This window comes from Solanum verrucosum, unplaced genomic scaffold, assembly GCF_900185275.1.
Source record: "Solanum verrucosum unplaced genomic scaffold, falcon-dt-bn FXZP01000261.1, whole genome shotgun sequence".
Taxonomy (NCBI): domain Eukaryota; kingdom Viridiplantae; phylum Streptophyta; class Magnoliopsida; order Solanales; family Solanaceae; genus Solanum; species Solanum verrucosum.
This window is the reverse complement of record NW_026019969.1, coordinates 13,230,837-13,250,727: the sequence shown is the minus strand read 5'-3', so window position 1 is coordinate 13,250,727 and position 19,891 is coordinate 13,230,837. Positions and strand designations below refer to the sequence as shown.

The 19,891-nt window shown below is 32.5% G+C and overlaps 3 protein-coding genes across 3 annotated transcripts; 2 read left to right on the top strand and 1 right to left on the bottom strand.

Annotated features, from left to right (window-relative positions):
• Window positions 1–1,883: 1,883 nt before the first annotated feature.
• LOC125816432 (probable carboxylesterase 13) lies at window positions 1,884–3,194 on the bottom strand. The gene has a single exon (XM_049496036.1). It carries the CDS (start codon window positions 3,075–3,077, stop codon window positions 2,103–2,105), a length of 975 nt encoding a protein of 324 aa, XP_049351993.1. The 5' UTR covers window positions 3,078–3,194; the 3' UTR covers window positions 1,884–2,102.
• Window positions 3,195–7,721: 4,527 nt separating this feature from the next.
• LOC125815610 (uncharacterized) lies at window positions 7,722–10,553 on the top strand. Its single transcript, XM_049495122.1, is given in 7 exon segments — window positions 7,722–8,007; window positions 8,673–8,908; window positions 8,987–9,126; window positions 9,129–9,244; window positions 9,677–9,856; window positions 9,933–10,088; window positions 10,183–10,553. Coding segments are annotated over 7 exon segments (1,032 nt in total). The 5' UTR covers window positions 7,722–7,977; the 3' UTR covers window positions 10,357–10,553.
• A 2,752-nt stretch (window positions 10,554–13,305) lies between these two features.
• On the top strand, window positions 13,306–18,841 carry LOC125815416 (polyadenylate-binding protein RBP47). Its single transcript, XM_049494880.1, has 6 exons — window positions 13,306–13,844; window positions 15,523–16,000; window positions 16,592–16,674; window positions 16,792–16,922; window positions 17,737–17,833; window positions 18,492–18,841. The coding sequence occupies exons 1-6, from the start codon at window positions 13,527–13,529 to the stop codon at window positions 18,639–18,641; spliced, it is 1,257 nt and encodes a 418-aa protein (XP_049350837.1). The 5' UTR covers window positions 13,306–13,526; the 3' UTR covers window positions 18,642–18,841.
• Window positions 18,842–19,891: the final 1,050 nt, after the last annotated feature.

Here is a 19,891-nt window from a genome sequence, read left to right as displayed (position 1 = left end):
AGGATCGTCTTGTATAGCATCTTGTGAGATTTCGAGAAGGTAGAGTCCGGTGATCAAGGAAAGGTTGAGAAGAAGATAGTGAATCAAATGGTCTGATTATTCCTATAATAAAGCCCGAAGTGACGAGGTAGGCCCGTTGCGTTTACTAGGTTATTCTCTTATCACCGTTAATGTTACATCAAAGTTCCAATTACTTGACCTATTTCTTACAGCAATTCAAAGATACGAAGAGGGGAAAAAAATAATCTAAATCTCAAAGTGGTCGTCACTGAAGAAATTATTTCTATATAGTTTTTGTCTTACATTAGTGTTTTTTTTTTCCTTCTCTGTTAGACTATTCTATCTTACACATCATATAATAATGTCTAGTTTTGTTTGTTTCTTTTCAATTTCTATCTTAGACCATTCTTTCTAACTGATACATCATATAGTGTCTTAATTTTGTCTGTTTCCTTTTCTTCTCTTAGACCATATACTATTTTTTCTATCTAATATACATCATAAAGACATATAGTGTCTTTATTTTATTTGTTTCTTCTTCTTTTTTATCTCTCTTAGACTATTCTTTCTACCTGACTCATCACACATGCTTATGGGCTCGCAAATCCGGAGAGTTCTCTCCAAATACCAATTAATCAAAGAGCTTACTTTATATAACTTAAACTCAATTAACCCGCAAAGAGTTGAGCATGTGATTTCCTAAATGGAGATCTCCCGTTCAAAATTATTTTTGTTAACTAAATTTTTCCTTACAAAACAAAGTTGAGTGATCGTATGAGAAATTAACTCAGGATCTCTGTTTCCAAGCTTATATAAAGAGCGAAAAAAGAAGGGCATATGACTTAGGAGTACAAAGCTTGGCAAAGAAATCACCTAACTTGCGGGGTCACAATTTGACAATCTAGACTTAGAACAACAATTCCACCAATGTGAGTATGTGACAATGTTTATATATAAAAAGAAAGGCCAACGCTACCAGAAATTAAATTTATGTGACTATAATTTGGTGACATTTAATTCTCTAACTGATTTTTGTTGTATGGTCCTGCCTCATGGACCCACCTACGGTACTACTCACGACGGAGCCATGTTTTTTATTAAAATAAAAAATCTAAATATATAGAAAACATACAAAAGGATAAGAAAATTCAACACACATATAAATTTTGTTTTACACCTATCTAATATCTGTACGAGATAGAATAGCTCCGCCACTATATTTTACCATTCTCAAAAACAGGAAGGAAGCAACAGTTCAGTAAATATTTACCAGACGTACATAGCTGATTCTGGGTTTAAGATATTTTGCTATATAGCTCAAATTTGGAACCACGAGAAAAAAGTGAAATGCGTGTTGTTACATTAACCAAAGGAAATTGGGTGTTGAGCTGATTTTTGGTTTAAGATATTTTGCATAGCTCAAATTTGGAACCACAAGAAAAAGGTGAAATGCGTGTTATTACATTAACCAAAGGAAATTGGGTGGTGAGCTGATTGTTGGTTTAAGATATTTTGATATAGCTCAAATTTGAAACCACAAGAAAAAGGTGAAATGCGTGTTGTTACATTAACCAAAGGAAATTGTGTGTTGAGCTGATTCTTGGTTTAAGATATTTTGCTATAGCTCAAATTTGGAACCACAAGAAAAAGGTGAAATGTGTGTTGTTACATTAACCAAAGGAAATTGGGTGTTGAGCTGATTCTTGGTTTAAGATATTTTGCTATAGCTCAAATTTGGAACCACAAGAAAAAAATGAAATGCGTGTTGTTACATTAACCAAAGAAAATTGGGTGTTGAGATGGAGTATATCATATATTCAAGTGTTCAATTAGCACAAAACGCAATTCTACCTCATCACATACATGTAAACATATATATATAATTTTTATAAAGATAGGATCTGATCTAGCTCTTGCTATTCCGCTTATAATCACATAAGCATAGCTTTTACAAGAAAACTTACTTTAAGGATTATTGGTCTTAAATCTATTGCTAGAGCTCAAAATTCAAATACCAAGAACCACAAAATCAACATGTTATTATTTAAATATATGTAAAAAAAGTAGTAGAATTCAGGCAAAATAACCTTAAAACAAACCTACTACTCTTGCTTCAAGAAATCAACTAGTTTATTCACAAGTTCAGCAGCTTTCTCCGACTTAGGTTTAAAGAAATGGAAACAATGGCCTTCTCCTTTTGTCTCCATTACCTCAATTTCTCCATTCCACTCACTCTTCTTCAACCCCTCATAATAATTCATCGCCCCTTCTTTCAGAGGATCCTTCTCCGCCACGAAAAACAGGGCCTTCTTACACGCCATCGATTTCAACCTCGGATCTATCAATGGATTTACCCTCGGATCTTCAAAGCATCCACCATTTCTTGTCGGATTCAAAGCCTTGTACAGTTGATCATTTTCAATCCCGAAATACGGATGAACCAAATAAAGCCCCAAAATTTTGATTTTCGAATCGAGATCAGTAACCCCTGCTCTAACGACAACGTCGTTAGCAATATTTGCGCCAGCACTTTCTCCACCAATAAACAATTTTGCAAAATCAGCGTGATCATTTAGCCATGAATCTGGACCTTTTCCATTAGCATGTGAAATTATCCATTGAAATGCTGCCCACGAATCATCGTAGGTAGTATCAAAAGGGTTTTCCGGGGCAAGTCTATAATCGACTGAAACAGCGATGAAATTGGCCTTTTCGACTACAGAGCTGATGAAATTATGGAATGTGGAGGAACGAGCTGATCCCATACAGAAAGCCCCGCCGTGAATGTAAATAACGACGGGGATTTTCTGTTTCGGGTCGGTAATTTTGGGGAGAAATATACGTACGGAAACCCCTGTTTCCGGGTGAACTACGACATCTTTGGATCGGACAGGGGCTTGTGGATCATCAGAAAGCGGAGCATTGTCTGCTGGACGGAGTCGATTGATGGTGCCATTCTTGTAGAGGACGAAAAAGGGGGTCATATCAACTGCAACTTCGTTAGTATTGGAAGCCATGGAAATTTGAGTAATTGTGAATTGTGAAGTGAGAAAAAATGAAGAGTGATTGAAAACCATTAATGGTGTGAAGTAGCTATAAATAGCTTTGAATGGAGCGGCACCAGTTAGTTCGTATGGTGTGGGGGCGGGGAAAATGGAAAATTTCTACGGTGGGTGAACCGTCATCTGTTTCTTACTACCTAAGAAATGCCAAGAACGTTTTGACGTATGCTACTATTTTTCATTTCCCATAACTAATATACTTTGAATTTAGACTAATTTGGATTCATGCATATGAGTTACTAGGAAACTTTAATAAATAATTTAGAATGATTTTTTTATAAATTAAATAGAAATAAAACATAAATTCTATTTTAATTATAGCTAAGACTTGTTTTTCCTCTTAAATAATTATTTATTTTTCTTTTAATTTTAACATTTATCTATTATAGTTATAGATAGTTACCTATTGTTAATACTAGACATTATCTTTTTCCTTATCTTCTTCAATAGTTTCTTAATACAATAAATAAATGGAACAAATAAAAAACTAAAATTAAGAAAGAAATAAATAAAAATACTGACCGTAAAAAGGTATCACATCATATTTTTGATTCTTTATCTAATTTTTTCTTATTAATAATGGATATTAGATTCTTTAAAACAATTAAATGAAAATAATAGTGAAAGATGTCAATAGAAAATACGAAAAAAAGTTATGAATAATTGTTATAGAAAAGTATCATATCGTCTTGTATATGCGGAATTTTATGTGTATATACGATGTAGATAATCAGAAAAAATATAAGAAAATAAAAATAATTGATGTAACATCTATTAATAATATTGAGTTATCTATCATGTAGAATAGATATAAAATTGAATACTTTCACTTTCATGGATAATGCATTTTTTTCTTTCTTTTTTCCAAACAAAAGGTATTATATATATTTATAAGCTCATGATAATATATATATATAAAGAGATGAATTAACCAACTTCTAACTACTATTAGGCATTAATATACAAAGAAGCTACTAATTTACTTGAATGATATCTTTATTAAGAAAAATTAAATATCGTTACTTAGTGAATAATTTGACTCTTGCAATGATATCTTTATTAAGAAAAATTAAAAATTTATGGTTACTTAGTGAATAGTTGGACTCTTGCACTACTCATAACAATTATTTCAAATGCATTATACATATATAATGTATAATTCATGTTATTAATTTTATGAAGAAATATAAATGACTTATTTTTAATAGTAGACTTCTTATTTTCCTTTTAATTTCTTGTTAAGAAATTATTTATATTTTTGAGTCATAAACTTCAAAATAGTTTTCAAAGTTGCACCAATATCAATCATTAATCATATTATTGAACCAGGTTAATCTAAGAAAATAATATATCATAAAAGAAATTGAAATAAAGTAGGAGCAGGATTTATTTTTATGAATTTAAAAGTTGAGTGCATAAAATCACCTTAGAAGAAATCTGTTGTATGTACCAAGCTTTTCAATAGAAATGACATAACATGTATCATTAAAATTTGGCAAATGTTGAGCAAAAAATAGTAATGAAGCAAAAATATAAATTTTTCAACCAATAAGATGGGAAATCTTAGCCTATAAAGAAATTTTACAGAGAATAGAACACATATAGTAAGTGTAATTAAGATAAATATTCATCAATACATGATCTCATTAGATAAATTGCTACTACTCCAAAAAATAAATTAAAATACATTGAAAATTATGTGGAAGCATTTCTTAAGAACAACTAAAACTAAAATAAGTTCATGTATGCATAGTTTGGTAGTGAAAGGTATATATATATATATATATATAGGCTAATTTTTGTCTTTTAATCTCCCATCTTTTAATATATTATTACTCCACATTAATAAAATTAATTAAAAAATATAAAATTAAAGGTGGATGAATCATATAAAATCTCCAATTAAGAAGGTAATTATAGTGGGAGGTGAAAAGTTGATTGAATTGAATTAATATTTTTTTAATTATAACAAATAAAATAAAAAAAATTAATCTCCCATTTTTTAACATGTTATTACTCCACATCAATTAAATTTAATTAAGAATTATAAAAATTTAAGGTGGAAAAATACATGAATCTATATTATAAACTCTAATAAAGAGACAATTATAGTGGGATGAATATATACTCTAAAAATTTTTTATATTAAAATGATTTTAAGATGTTTCAAATTTGTACATTAAATAATTGAAAGTTATGAATATGAAAAGTTTGAAAGTTATGATTTTATTTATTAAGGAACTATGAGTTAAGGGGATGCTTTTACAAAATAAAATAATTGAAGAAATTAAAAAAAATAATCAAAAATAGAAGATAAAAGATAAATAAGAATGGAGATCATAGAGAGGTGCTGCATCACCTTGTCTGTGTTTCTCCTTTATATATATATATATATATATATATATATATATATATATAATTTGATTATGAAATAGTTTATGGAATATCGTGAATATTCAATAATTTAAATATAAAACTAATAATGAGAAAAAATTATTATTTGACTCATGAAACTCAAACGCTATGTAAATTAAAATAGGATAAATATAATACCGTCATGGTACTTAGGCTAACAAGAAAATTTTGAGTTAAAAAAGGAAACAAAGAAACTAAATTTAACTCCCCTAATTTACTGACTATAAAAATGCAAATAATTCTGGGTTCAAAATTAACTCCACTAATTTACTGGCTACAGAATTGCAAAGAATAGCATTGAATACTTTTTCTGTTTTGACATAGTTGTGTACTGTCAATTTAGTCTATTTGAACACATTAAATTCATAGTAGATTTTTTTTTTCTTCTTGGTCTTAATTCAAACCGTGACTTATGATTATTTGAAAAATGGTTAACCTAACTTTCAAGTATGATTAAATCTTCTAGAAGTTTAGTAAAAAAGAAGAAGAAGAAAAGAAATGGTAACTGCTAAAATTATTTAATGGATGCTTTTTATGACATAATATCATTAAATGAATATTATGCCATAAATGAATCATGTATCTAATCCAATTTCAAAAATTAGTTTATAGGTGAGAATTATATAAGAAGATCAGTCGCCTGCTTTTTAAAAATAGAAATATCAAATTAAAATATAACAAATAAAAGCGTGAAAAAATAAGTAACTAATTGGCGAAGTTGCCACCTAAATCTAAATTTAAGTAGAACCGGCAAGGGTATTGAACTTGTATTAAACAGATCTTTCACCGTACCTTCAATTAGCGGCACAAATTTCAGTTGAAGAAACTCGAATAACATCATTGTTGGACTTTATTAAGATTGTTTGTAAAAAGACAAAGAAGTGTATTGATTTTTGAAAGACAATGGAAGGTTGAATATCAAATTTGGAATTGTTTTGAAATAGTTTACTATCAAAATTAAAGCAAGAACAAATTGTTGAAATTACCATGATTTTATTTAGAAATCATGGTGAATCATCAAAATATTAATTACAAGACTTAATCTACCAAGTTATGGTGATCATTATGATTCTGACCAACATTCTAACAAATTGTTAGAGTTTTTTCAACCGACTGAAATCGTAACGATTTGTTAAATTTGTGGTTATCCTTACCATCACCATTAGATAAGTTTAGTTCGATATTAAATAAAAAAAATCTTGACAATTATTTCAAATAATATTGAAATAGTTATTATTATATTCTTCTAACGAGATCAAAATTTAATAATTAACCAATGCATCTGCATAAAAATAAAGTCAAACATAACAATTTGAATTTAATCAAATTTCAATATAGACCAAAACAAGAAGGCTGAAGCATGGCTCTAGCAGTGAACCAAAGGGCCAGAGCATCAGCAGAACACGCGTCCCAATACTCTTAAAAATTCGAATGTAAGTTAAATATTGCCCCATCCGTCTATGCGTTTAGACATGTAATTTTATTTGATAACTTGAAATTATGAGATAAAATTTGTATGTAAATATGTAATTTTTTCTTATAATCTAAAATCAAGAGATGAAATTTTAAATTATTCAAAAGAATATGATTAGAGAATTTCATATTATGATTTTACATTTTTGAAATACAAAAATTCATACATTTTTAAAAAAAATTGTTATTTGTATCTATCAATCGTTTATTTCATATATAAACAAAGTTTATACTATAATCATTCTTACCAATTTTTGAATCATTTCTATTAAATATAACCATAATTTTCAACCACTAAAAATTATAGATTATATTAAAGAGTTGTACACTATAATCATGCTCAACTCTATTATTTTATTAAACTAAATCTTGATCAATAAATAGCTAGCACAAAATATAACTTAAAAATCCAAGAATTACTCTTGCATATTTGTTTCACTTAAATTCGTGTAAAAATGATATACATTTTCATTTTCATTAAAAAATTTATTTTATATTAGAGAAATGGTGAAAAAAAAAAGAGAAACAAGTTAGGATTAAAACATGCGCTGTGCAGTAGCTTTTGGAGTTAAAGTGAAAAGTAAAACAGTAACTTTTTAAAGATGAAAAAGGGTAAAATTTGCAAGTGATAATGATTAAAAATTTGTTTTGACGAAATCAATCCTGATTGAAACGGTGTCGTATTTCTGTTTTCCTTCATTGGGATCGTACCAAACATGATTCGCAGAGAAGAAGAAGTTGAGTTGCTGTAAATCACTATCAGAAAAAGGAGAAAAGTAGGAGCGTGATAATTGAGCAAAAGGCTCACTAAACAACCCTTTCATCATAGAGTTCTTCACGAGAAAAAAGCTCTAGTTTTTTATTTTAATCTCTCTATCGACATAATTATGTGTGTCTGCATGTATTGTGAAGAAGAAGAGGTGAAGAAATAAGAATGAATAAAGCTAGAAAGAAAAAGGGGATCTTTTTTTGAATCTGGGTATCCCCAAATGCCTTTTCTTTATCTTCCATTTTGAGCATTTAAGCTATGGCTGACGATTTCTGTGACTTCACCAAGGTTTGTAATATTATGTATTTTATCTTTTTTTCGCTAGAAGTTTCTTCTTTTGCCTTTTATTGACCACTGTATGTGCTGTTTTAATCTGGGTTTCTGCTCAATCGCAAGTGTTTGCTCAAATTTGAGCTATTTTACTTCTTATGTCATACCATTAGTTTCAATTTCTTGTATCTTAACTCATCTGTAGTGTTTGTACTATTATGACAGTAAAATTATATTAATCATCTGTAATATTTGTACTATTATGACAGACCTTAGAGGCTATTTTCGATAGATACTCAGCTCAAAGAATGATAAAAGAGGCAGTAGTGAAGAAGCACTATTAGCTGATATATGTTACTCTTATCTAGGTTATGAAGCCCTTGAAATACTATAGAGTTTACTGGATTCAATTTGAGAATTTCCTGCTTGAGCACATACTGTTAGACTTGTACAGATTCTAATTTTGAGCTCCTAGTAGCAGTAAGATCTCAATAAAACCATATTATTTCTTAGTTATCTTGTATCTTGCTTGCCTATTTGATGAAACCTTGGTAGATTCCTTTTTTTTTTATTTTTAATAACTTTGCAACTAAATTTATTTTATTGAGACGCTGAAGGAAAATTTGAATTTGAAAAAACGAGACTTAAGATCCTAAGTATTTGAAGTTCTGATTCAATTCCAGGATATTTTCATCTTAAAGCCACCAAAGAAATCTCCACTGCTGCTGAGAATGGCGGTTTTACTTTTTGCAATGATATGTGGAATATATATATGTTCAATATGTCTGAAACAAATTGGTTCGCGTTCCAGTGGACCGCTTGCGACTGTTCATGTCGTTGAAAGGCCATGTGAGATGACTAATGTTGACCCTTCGGAAAAACCTTACATACACTTCCCTAAGCCAAAAACTTTTAGCCAGTGAGACATTGACAATCTTTTTGTATGTTTTAGTATCTCATTATGGATAAAACAATCGACTGAACGCTGCTGTATCAGGGCTGAGTGTGCTTGCAATCCTGTAAGGTTTTTTGCAATTTTCTCCACTCAGAGGTCTGGCAGTGGATGGTTTGAAACATTGTTGAACAGCCATATGAATATAAGCTCTAACGGGGAGATTTTTTCTGTTAAAGTTCGTAAAGTAATGCATCAACAATTTTGGAAACATTGGACAAACTCTATGACCTAGACTTTTTGACCAGCGCTTCCAAAAATGAATGTACAACTGCAGTTGGTCTGAAGTGGATGCTTAATCAGGTGAGTGCTATCTTCAAAGTCCTGTTTGTCATGTCTGTTGCTAAGCATGTAGCCGGAGTGCATAACTACGTAGTGAGAGTAGCTGTGTTTTGTAGAAAACCTTTTGTAATCTCAATTCGATTCAAAAGTGAGTAAACAGAATTTCGAGTTCGATCTAGTAGGTACATATAGTATTTTGCAGAAAGCCATATTTTATATTACCACTGATCCACCCATGTACAATTGAAACTAGGTAGGAAGGAATTACAAAAATGGTCTACAAGATAGTCACCTTATGAAGAACTAAATCATGTAAAAATTGGTCTACATGAAGTATTACCTTGTGAAGAGCTCATGTAAACTCTGTAAGCAGCTTACGCCTTGGTGGCTTGGTTCCCTTTGTCGTAGTTATGGATCATGATGGATTGCATGGACATTTACATGTTATTACAGGGTCTATTGCAGCATCATGAGGAAATTGTTGAGTATTTCAAACGGAGAGGAGTTTCTGCAATTTTTCTCTTCAGAAGAAATCTTTTGCGCAGAATGGTTTCAATGCTAGCAAATTCCTATGATCAGAATGCTAAGCTGTTAAATGGAACCCACAAGTCTCATGTGCATTCTCCCAAGGAGGTCAGTTGATAGATCCCTATGATGTAGAGACACATGCTTATGTCTCCATGCTGTCTTAAGCAATCACGTTTTGCAGGCTGAGATTCTTGCAAGTTACAAGCCTACAGTAAACACAACGACGCTGATTGCAAACCTAAAGCAAATACAAGGCATGACTGCTAACGCTTTGGAGTACTTCAAAAGCACTCGGCATATGATCTTGTTCTATGAGGACATAATAAAAAATCAGACTGTAAGATATTACATATTCTACTATATCCTTGATATTTTAGTTCTCTTGCGAGGAAGTTCGTTTTTTATGCCCACTTCCTGCCATTTTTTCACAGATGCTGAATGATGTGCAAGATTTCCTGAAAGTTCCAATAATGGATCTCCATAGTCGTCAAGTGAAGATACACAAGGCGCCACTGTCTTTGCAAGTTGAAAATTGGAGTGATGTTGAAAAGGCACTCAAGGGAACACCTTATGAAAGCTTCCTACACGCAGATTACAAAATATAAATGTGCAGTCCTTGTGTTCTGTTGTTTAACTCTATTCTTTTATTATTTCTGTGTAAGCAGAAGCTAGCGGGATTTGGCTAAGGCAGGTTGTTACCGAGTTCCTCTCGTTGCAGGTAATCAATTTTGGCTCTTCCTGTTAAATAGGCTTTGGTAGCTGACTGAGAATGAAACTAGCAATTTTGACATTGAACCATTTATTCCCGTCTATATTTGTAGTTGCTATTTTAATCCAGTGTTGACTTGCATCTTCCCACTATTGTGACTGTCCAAATTAAGTGAAATGTGTGGCTTACTTGATCTAGACAATGTAAAGAATGAGTGAATTAAGTAGGTGAAAATGTACCAGGAGAGAAGCAATAAATCAACACAACCAAATGCTTAAGCATCCATTGCCCTCGTTTGATGCTAGTACCTATTGCTACTAAATCATAAATTATGCTGTATCCACCAAACTTATATGGTGTGAAATGGAAGAAGAAGAAGAGAGCAGTTAAAAGATTTGTTTGTTTTTAAACTAGAAAAGATGAAATTTGTGGTGCTTAAATAATGCTTGGTTAGTACTTCAATTAATTCCGCAGGATATTTGCCACTAACATTAGGTATCCGGTGACTCTATCTATCAAGTCTAGAACAAATGGAAAGAAACCACTTGATACTTTGTCTCTGCTAGGATTTGAATTCGACATTTCATTGTTCTCAACCTACTTCATTGACTACTATTCAATTGATCCATATACCATAAGTTTAGTAAGAAATGTCAATCTTAACAATAACATGAATTATCATTCCATACAGACAACAGTAATTTGTGCTGTAGTTAAAATGAATTATCATTCCATATTCTTTTCTCTCGGTTTGATCGCCAAAATCAGTTAACAAAGAAAGTGGACTATTTTTGCATGATTGCATCTGTACGATAAACAACATTTTCCAAAAATATTTGTCCCCTTTGACGTGTGTTTTTACTACGTACTATTTCATTTTAAGGAGTAAAATTTAAAAGCCTCAATTTAATCCAAATTACTCCAATGAGCTTAATGCATTCTAATGTAATCAGCAGCCTTTTGTTAGCTAGGTCAACAATTCACAAGTTTATAGTACACTACTTCCAAGTTGCAATTAAAAAAAAAAAGGTCTAAAAAATAGAAAGGTGTTCACACCGTTTAAATCAACGGAACGGAAAGGAAAAATGTAGCACAATCTTCACACGTCAATATGGGGGAGATGATGAGCATGTGCTTAACACGAGACGACATGTTGTCCATGAACCAACATGATGCAAACAACCTCTTAACGGCAAAAACTAGCACAATCTTCCGTTCTTATTTATATGTCGTTCTTAAAATAAATGTTCTTAATAGTATTTGTTATTTTACAAAATCAACACATAAATAACACTATTCTTTCTATTTCTACCCTGAAGATTTATTAGCCTTGAAAATATGAATTTGACTAATATAGAAAAACTAAATGATTAACTCATGTTCATCGATCAATTTAATTAATAAAATAAATTAATTTATGTTCATTTATTGAAAACTTGACTTCAAGAGAATACTAAATAAGGCTACAATAGTAAATTTACATAGTTTCGAACGTGAAATCTAAAATGGTAATATATAAATAGGAACGAAAGGAGTACTAATTTACTACTAAAACTACCCAATTAATTGATGTTTTAATTAAATACTTTTCCATATTAAATTATCTATCGTGGCTGTTAAAAATAATTATATGAAAACATTTTTTTTTAGAAATTTAAGGCAGAATTAATTAATTTTTCCCATTTTACCATTGTAGATTATTGTCATTAATTAAGATAACACATAAAAAAAAATAAACATATAATAAAGATATTATAATTTAAATATAAATAAGGATAAAAAAAAATTAAATATCTTTTCTAATTAACATATTTCTTAAAGAGGGTAAAATAAAGTACTCCCTCCATTTCAAATTAATTAAATTGTTGAGATGTTTCACACCCTTTAAGAAAAGAAGATTAAGACATAAAATAGACATAATTTTTCATTTTTACCCTTATAAATTATTATTAAAGTAACTAAACATTAATTAATAATTGATTCCAATACTAACTAATAAAGGGTAAAATTGGAAGAACATTTTAAAAGTAGTCTTGAAAATTGAACAATTAAATTAATCTGAAAAGTAAAAAATGACTCAACAATTTAATTAATTTGAAATGGAGGGAGTACCAAGTACAATTTTAGACGGATGGAGTCAGAAGCGGAGTCAATATAAAGAGTTTGGGGGTTTTAAATTTCCTTTAGAATCGCCAATCAATTTTATTAGGGTTCACAAATTAATATACACATATATTTAATTAATTTTCTAGTACAAATACAGGCTCTAAGGAAAAACTATTGATTCGTCCGAACCCACAAACCCCCATCTATCTCTGCCTCTGGATGGAGTATTGTATTGTATTGTTATTTTAAATTTCATGTTTGTTTTGGTTATTGTTTAAATTTTATTATATCGTTATAAATTTGTTATTACTTCGTTGAATCTTATTCATTCATTGCAATCGAATCGTTAGCTTAACATTTTCTCATTAATTTATTTTTACATATTACTTAATAAGCTTATTTTATTACCTATCTTTTAGTACGTAATCTGTGTGATTATCATTCAACCCGTTTGATAAAATAATATTCTATAACGATAAAAAACGATATAATCTATTGAAACCGTTAAATGTATTTAGTCCCTCCACCAATTTAACGTCAGCTGGAAGTGGACACGGTTGCCGTCACGAACCGCCGATTTGTGTTTTGACTTCAACGACAAGGGAGGGGACCCACACTCACCACCGCGTATCAGCTGGTCCCACAACCAACTTGTCTCTAAACTTATTCATCGACGGCTACTATTAAATTAATCGGACGGACAAAATTGAACGTCGTTACAGACGAGATAGATAGAGACCCTAGATCCCGTATAGCGTATCTGAATCTCTCTTCCTTATATAATAGCAAGCCGACTATCAACTAGTCTCCTTCTTTTCTTCTTCCTCTCTCTCGTGACCAAAATTCATCTTTGCTCATTCCATTCTCTCTCTAAACTCCATTGCGAAAACCTTGAAGCAACTAGAGAGAGAAAGTGAGTTGGAGAGAGAGAGGAAGAAGGAGTAAAATTTGAGTGGAAAAATGAACGGTGGAGATTTGAATCAGCAGCAACAACAGCAACAGCAGCAACAGCAGCAACAGTGGGTGGCGATGCAGCAGTATCAGCAACAATGGATGGCGATGCAGTATCCAGCAGCAGCAATGGCTATGCAGCAACAGATGATGTATGGTCAGCAATACATGCCTTACTACCATCAACAGCAACAGCAGCAGAAGATGCAGCAGCCGCCGACTCAGATTCAGAACTCATCTGAAGATAACAAAACGATCTGGATTGGTGATCTTCAACAGTGGATGGATGAGAATTATCTTCATTCATGCTTTTCTCATGCTGGCGAGGTTTGATTTATATATTCATTTAGCTCTACTCGTTACTTGTATTTGTCTCGACTTAAATTGCTGATTCAATTGCTCTTAACAATTTTGTTCACTTAATTGAGATGGGAAACATTAGAAACTTGTAGTAGCATAGTTAAGAAGTAGTTACCTTGGGTATTAAGCTGCGAACACGATTTGACCTTACTGAGATCTCAGTCAATGCAGAGATTCTGAAGAGAACTTTTGGGATCTTGTCTCTTCTGTTTTGATTAGGGGTTTTTACCTTTTGGACATCTGAAAGAGCAGATAATTCCCGGGAAATGATTATTGATTTCGTGTTTGTTAAGCTAAAATGGTCTCCACTCTCCCCCAGGGAAATGTCGGGGGATAAGAACGATTTTAAATGCATTCGACTATACATAAAATAAAGTTTTCATGCCTTTTAACTTCTCATTCTTACATACTAAATTTTTTTTGGTCAAGTACAGAATTTAACTCACTTCAGGTTATCGCAGAGATTCACCTTGGTCTCAAATTTGGGGGGTTGAGTTAGTAGAAATGATAAATTTAACTAGAATGACAAAGTATCGTTAGCTTCATGAGAATTCTCGTGACTAGAACAAAAAATTGCCAGCCATGTGGAGTGGTAGCGCCTAGGAAAAAATTATTTGGTCAAGAAGCTAAAACTGCAATGGACGAGTCCTAGTCCTAGTTGCGATACCCAGAGGGGCTTCCAACTCCCTGCTTTCATAGATAAAAAAAAGCCCCAGCCTGTGTCCTGAGTATCTAATGTCGGTCTCCTCTCTCCGGTACACGGCTTCAGATTTAGTGTTGGTGCTTCATAAGTTCTCACTTTTTTCTCAGCAGAATTGGAGAATATCCGTCTCGCTTCAGTTTCCTTTTTATTTGAACCTGTATTTCTAGTTAAGCTTTGACATCAATTGGTTTCTATCTTTGAGGAATAACATGCCCTTTATTCTTTTTGGAGCACCCATATGAGATTCCAATATAGAAGATTGTGGGTGTCTTCCATAAATAATCATATTTCTTTGTAGATTCTCTATTTTTTGGTATGTCATTTGTACTTGTATTCTAGGTTTTTTCTTCCCATCATCAATAATATTATTTTACCCTATCCCCCACCCGCCCACCCCCAAAAAAAAAGAACTTTCACACTAATTTCCAATAAGATTGTACGATTAGAAGATTATACGACTACAAAAGAACCAAAGATGCACATGGACTGTTATGTAATTGCTGAGAAAATCAACTGATTTTCTTTTCTTCTAAGAAAAGAACTAATGAATATTCGAGGAAAATTACGGATATTAAAACTTGAAGCAAGATACTTTAATCTTACAGTTTTGTTCGATGGCAAAACACTAGAGAATGGAGTAGCGAGGATGGAGAGATGCTTTTCCGTCCTCAAAACAGAGACTAGAGCTGCCGCTGGACTCCAAGTTGGACCGACCACATTTGATTGAATAATTCTAGCAATTTTAGTTTGGAATTCCTTTGCCTTAGACTGTATATATGTGGGAAACCCTTTCTTTTGTAGTTAAAAATTGAAATAAAATTATCTCAAGAATATCTTTTTCAAGCTTATACATCGATACTAGTATAGTCTACAAGAATTGATTATTTGGTTTCCAATTTAAGCGTGCACTCTGTGATAGTACTTGACCATGAAATCATGCAGGTTATTTCTGTGAAAATTATTCGAAACAAGCAAACTGGTCAATCAGAGCGTTACGGATTTGTTGAGTTCAATACTCATGCAGCAGCGGAAAAACTGCTACAGAGCTACAATGGCACAATGATGCCAAATGCTGAGCAACCTTTCCGCTTAAATTGGGCAGCCTTTAGCGCTGGTGAAAAGCGTGCAGAAACTGGTTCTGATTTCTCAATTTTTGTAGGTGATTTGGCTTCTGATGTTACTGACACAATGTTACGTGACACATTCGCTAGTAGATTTCCATCTGTTAAAGGTGCAAAAGTAGTAGTAGATGCAAACACAGGCCACTCAAAAGGCTATGGCTTTGTAAGGTTTGGTGATGAAAGCGAGAGGTCTCAGGCCATGACTGAAATGAATGGTATATATTGTTCCAGCAGGCCCATGCGTGTTGGTGTTGCTACCCCAAAGAAACCATCAGCACAACAACAATTTTCTTCTCAGGGTATGTAATATTGCACCTTGTTGACTTGTTCTGCTGCAAGTCATTTACTAGTAAACTAAATATACTGGCATCAGATGACCAACAGTGTATGTTGTTTATGCTTTTGTATTCATACTAATGACCTCCTCTTTCAAGATTCAAATGGTCTTATTTCTAACCAAAGCTTTTGAAACGGTTATTTAGTATTTATTGCATCATTTAGAACCCTTTGGTTACTTCCTAAATTTTTGAATTTTATCTTCCGAAACAAAAAAATGACAAATAACAAAAGAAACATAAAACAATTAATCATTTTCTAGTTAAATCCAGAATTTAGCCAAATTGAAGCTTGACAAACGTAGTGGATGTGTTGTTTAGAGCAAAGACAGCATCAACTTTTCTACCTGGCTGAACAAGTTAGGTGCAAAGCATGCTTGCTATTTTTATCCTGGATGCACCAAATTTTGCTAGATTTATTGAGCTTGGTTTTCTTGTTGTGGTTTATTGTGACCAGTTATTTCTTACGTATGTGCTAGCAGTTGTTTGCATCAAATTTTAGATGTCATGTTCAACTTTTTATTGAGGCCAGAACTGCTTATTCTTTTTGTTCAGCTGTGATATTATCTGGTGGATATGCATCAAATGGTTCTGCAACCCATGGATCCCAGTCTGATGGTGATTCATCAAACACGACAGTAAGTGCTCCATTTTCTTGTGGAAGTTGGTCATAAGTTAGTTAATTGGAGTAACTCCCAATTCAACTAATACTTGTAGAAAAATAGTTAGTTGGTCTAACTTTTTCTTTATGGTAGATTTTTGTTGGAGGACTTGATTCTGATGTCACTGACGATGAACTGAGGCAGTCCTTTACTCAGTTTGGGGAAGTGGTCTCTGTGAAAATACCTGCCGGAAAAGGATGTGGTTTTGTACAATTTTCGGACAGGTAAAATTCTGTAATGCTTGACTTGAAATGCAAGGTGGTGATTAGTAGTGAATTATTTTACGCATCATTTTCTGAGAAACTTAGAGAAGTGATGCTACGAGTCTTGAGGCATGGACATTGATTGGTAGATAACTTCAGTATTTTTTGTCATTTAATCTCATTTGATAGTTTACCATTTAAGTAATTGGATTAATTCAAGATATTGAGTTAAAATATGAGTTCTTTAAGTTTAAGGACCTTTGTTATTTGGTTTGGTTTATGATTCTTGAGAAATTGCCCAAGAGTGAACATAAATACTGATTTGAGAATAATATGTCGTGTAACACCTGCCGCTTATGGGCAGAGTATTAGTCTCAGATTTTTGATAAGTTGATAACGAATAAGATAGTGAAGTTTAGATTTGTTTCCTTTTGGTCCATGGTTTTAACCTAGCATACTTATTTTTTTTAAAGCTGTGTGTTTAGTCGAGGTGCGCACAAGCTAATCTGAACACCAAACACTACGGTTATAAAAAAAAAAAAAGATGCAAAGTTTTAGGTTATTGCTATAGTATAAAATAGTGTAGTCTTATTCTGAAGTTTTGAAATGCAGCACCCAGAATATGATATATTTTCTTGGTGCAAGTTGCTGTACAATCAAGATGTAAATATTTTTATTGAATTCCCTACATGTTTATCGGATTAAAAGGTCTTTTTGCTGTACAAATCAGTACCTTCTTGATGCAATTATTCAGATGAATCTTGTCCCGCAGAAACAAAAATAAGAAGAAAAGGCAGCATGCTTGACAGACATACTGAGTTTTTATGTTTTGTAGGAGCTCTGCTCAGGAGGCGATACAAAAATTAAGTGGGGCTATAATTGGAAAGCAGGCAGTTCGTCTTTCCTGGGGGCGAAGTCCAGCAAACAAGCAGGTATTTCCCACATCAATATTCTATACAAACAATATCAACTCTGTCTGATCAAAATAGTTTTTTAAAAAAGAGATATTAGCTGGCTTCTCAATAAAACAATTAAATGTCAGTCTGCAGCCTTTTAAAAGTTGTCCCTTTGCGAAAATGATCGAATCTTTTACAATTCTACCTTTCAAATGTCGACCTTCGTCTATATTGAATGTTCTACAGAAGCTTTTCTCCTTCACATATTTAGTCCCTTGTTTGAAATCTTTAGATGGTTTTGTTTACATGTCGCTTTAGAAGTCGACCCCTTTCCAATATGATCAAATCTTTTACATTGGGGCTTGATACTTTTACAAAAGATTTCTAATGGTAAATCTTTTCTGAATATGAAATTTTTGGCCAATTTGAATAGTTTTGGATGTTATTGATAAATTTCTTGATTGCTACTCCTGTTTCATTCGTCTTAATCCTTCTGTTTTTTTTTTTGGGTAATTGGAACTTCAAGAGTCCAATGGCAAATTTCAGTTCATCTATATTCTGTATGCTCTCCTAGTTAGTTGTCTTTTGTATTGGATCTATTGAAGCTTTTGCAGGCTGCAATATTCAGTCGTGTTTTGTTCCTGTGGTAAATTATCTTCTTCTATAACCTGTTTACTTGTCTCTACTTTTGCAGATGAGAACTGATTCTGGTAATGGGGGCGGCTATTATGGAAGGCAAAATTATGGAGGATATGGATACGGCGCATCACAAAATCAGGATTCTGGCATGTATGCTGCTGGAGCAGCCTCTAATGGCTACGGGAATCAGCAGCCTGTTAGCTAAACTGTAGTCAACCGCTGCTAAAGGAGACATTGCCAAAACACTCTTTTTTCTTTGAATTTAAATCGACTTAAAAGATTAAAGCATATAGTGTTTGATGAGAATTTTGTAGCTGGATTTGATTTATGCTTAGTGAGTCCAAGATATGTGAAACGTTATACCTAGAGATGTGAGCTATGATGATTGGTGAAAACTTGTTTCGATTTCTGCTGCCTTTTAAACTTATGTTGATGTCTGACTTTATATTTTTCTTATAGCCTTCACAAACTGCCTAGGATCAAGAAATGAGGGAACTTTCATGCAGAATCACAAATAGCTGTAAGTTCTCCAATATATCAATCCTAGTATTTGATATACTATGTGAGACTAGAAATGATTTGGCAATGGACTACTTTTTATTAGTTTGGTGCTTATTGAGATATAGGTCAGAAACGTGTTTAGGACCATAACCGATTAGTCGTAGTACTTGCATCAGTGTGGTACTGGTACAGAAGCTAGAAATGGTTAGAACTACGAGACTATATAATAAGATCAGTATTCATCAGAGGCATGTTTTTTCGATTTGTTCTTTTATCGATGGGCCTTTGAACATGATCGATTAATTGGAGAAATGAGCAATGAAATAGGATCTGTATCTTCAGCTGATATGCATTTCTTTTATCGAAATCAATACACTTCAGTTTAAGTCCTTGCCTATATCGTTTTCCCTTGTGACTCAAAAGGGTGAAACTACCAAATAGCCCCTGCATGCACCATCAAAAGATTCTGATAGGGAAGGTAAGCAATCACTCTCTTTTATGGAGTGCTTTAGCCCCAAAGTGAGAGTAGAAACCCTCCATCGTTAAAAGAGGTTGTAGTGGATGAGAAATATTCTTTCATTCTTAATTAGTAATCAGAAGTCTAGAGTTTGTTGGTCTTTTGTCTGACACATTTTACCCTAAAAGTGGGACTTCATGAATTCAAATTAGTCGACTCTAAAGCAGGTATAGAACACATATTTTATTTCTCTTCACCTCTCTGTGTTTCATTGTATTTGTATGGACTGTTAAGGAGGTTATGTGCCAGAAATGCCTAATGATTGAGAAAAGAAATATGAATTCCACAAAAGGAGACACTTGATAGAAAATTGTATTTTTGCTTGTATTAACATTGTGGAGCAAATAATTGGTCAAGTGTCCATCAATAGCCAAGTACGACTACCTAGTCCCACTATCTTGTATGGGTCAAAATTGGATTAATAGAAGTCATCATTA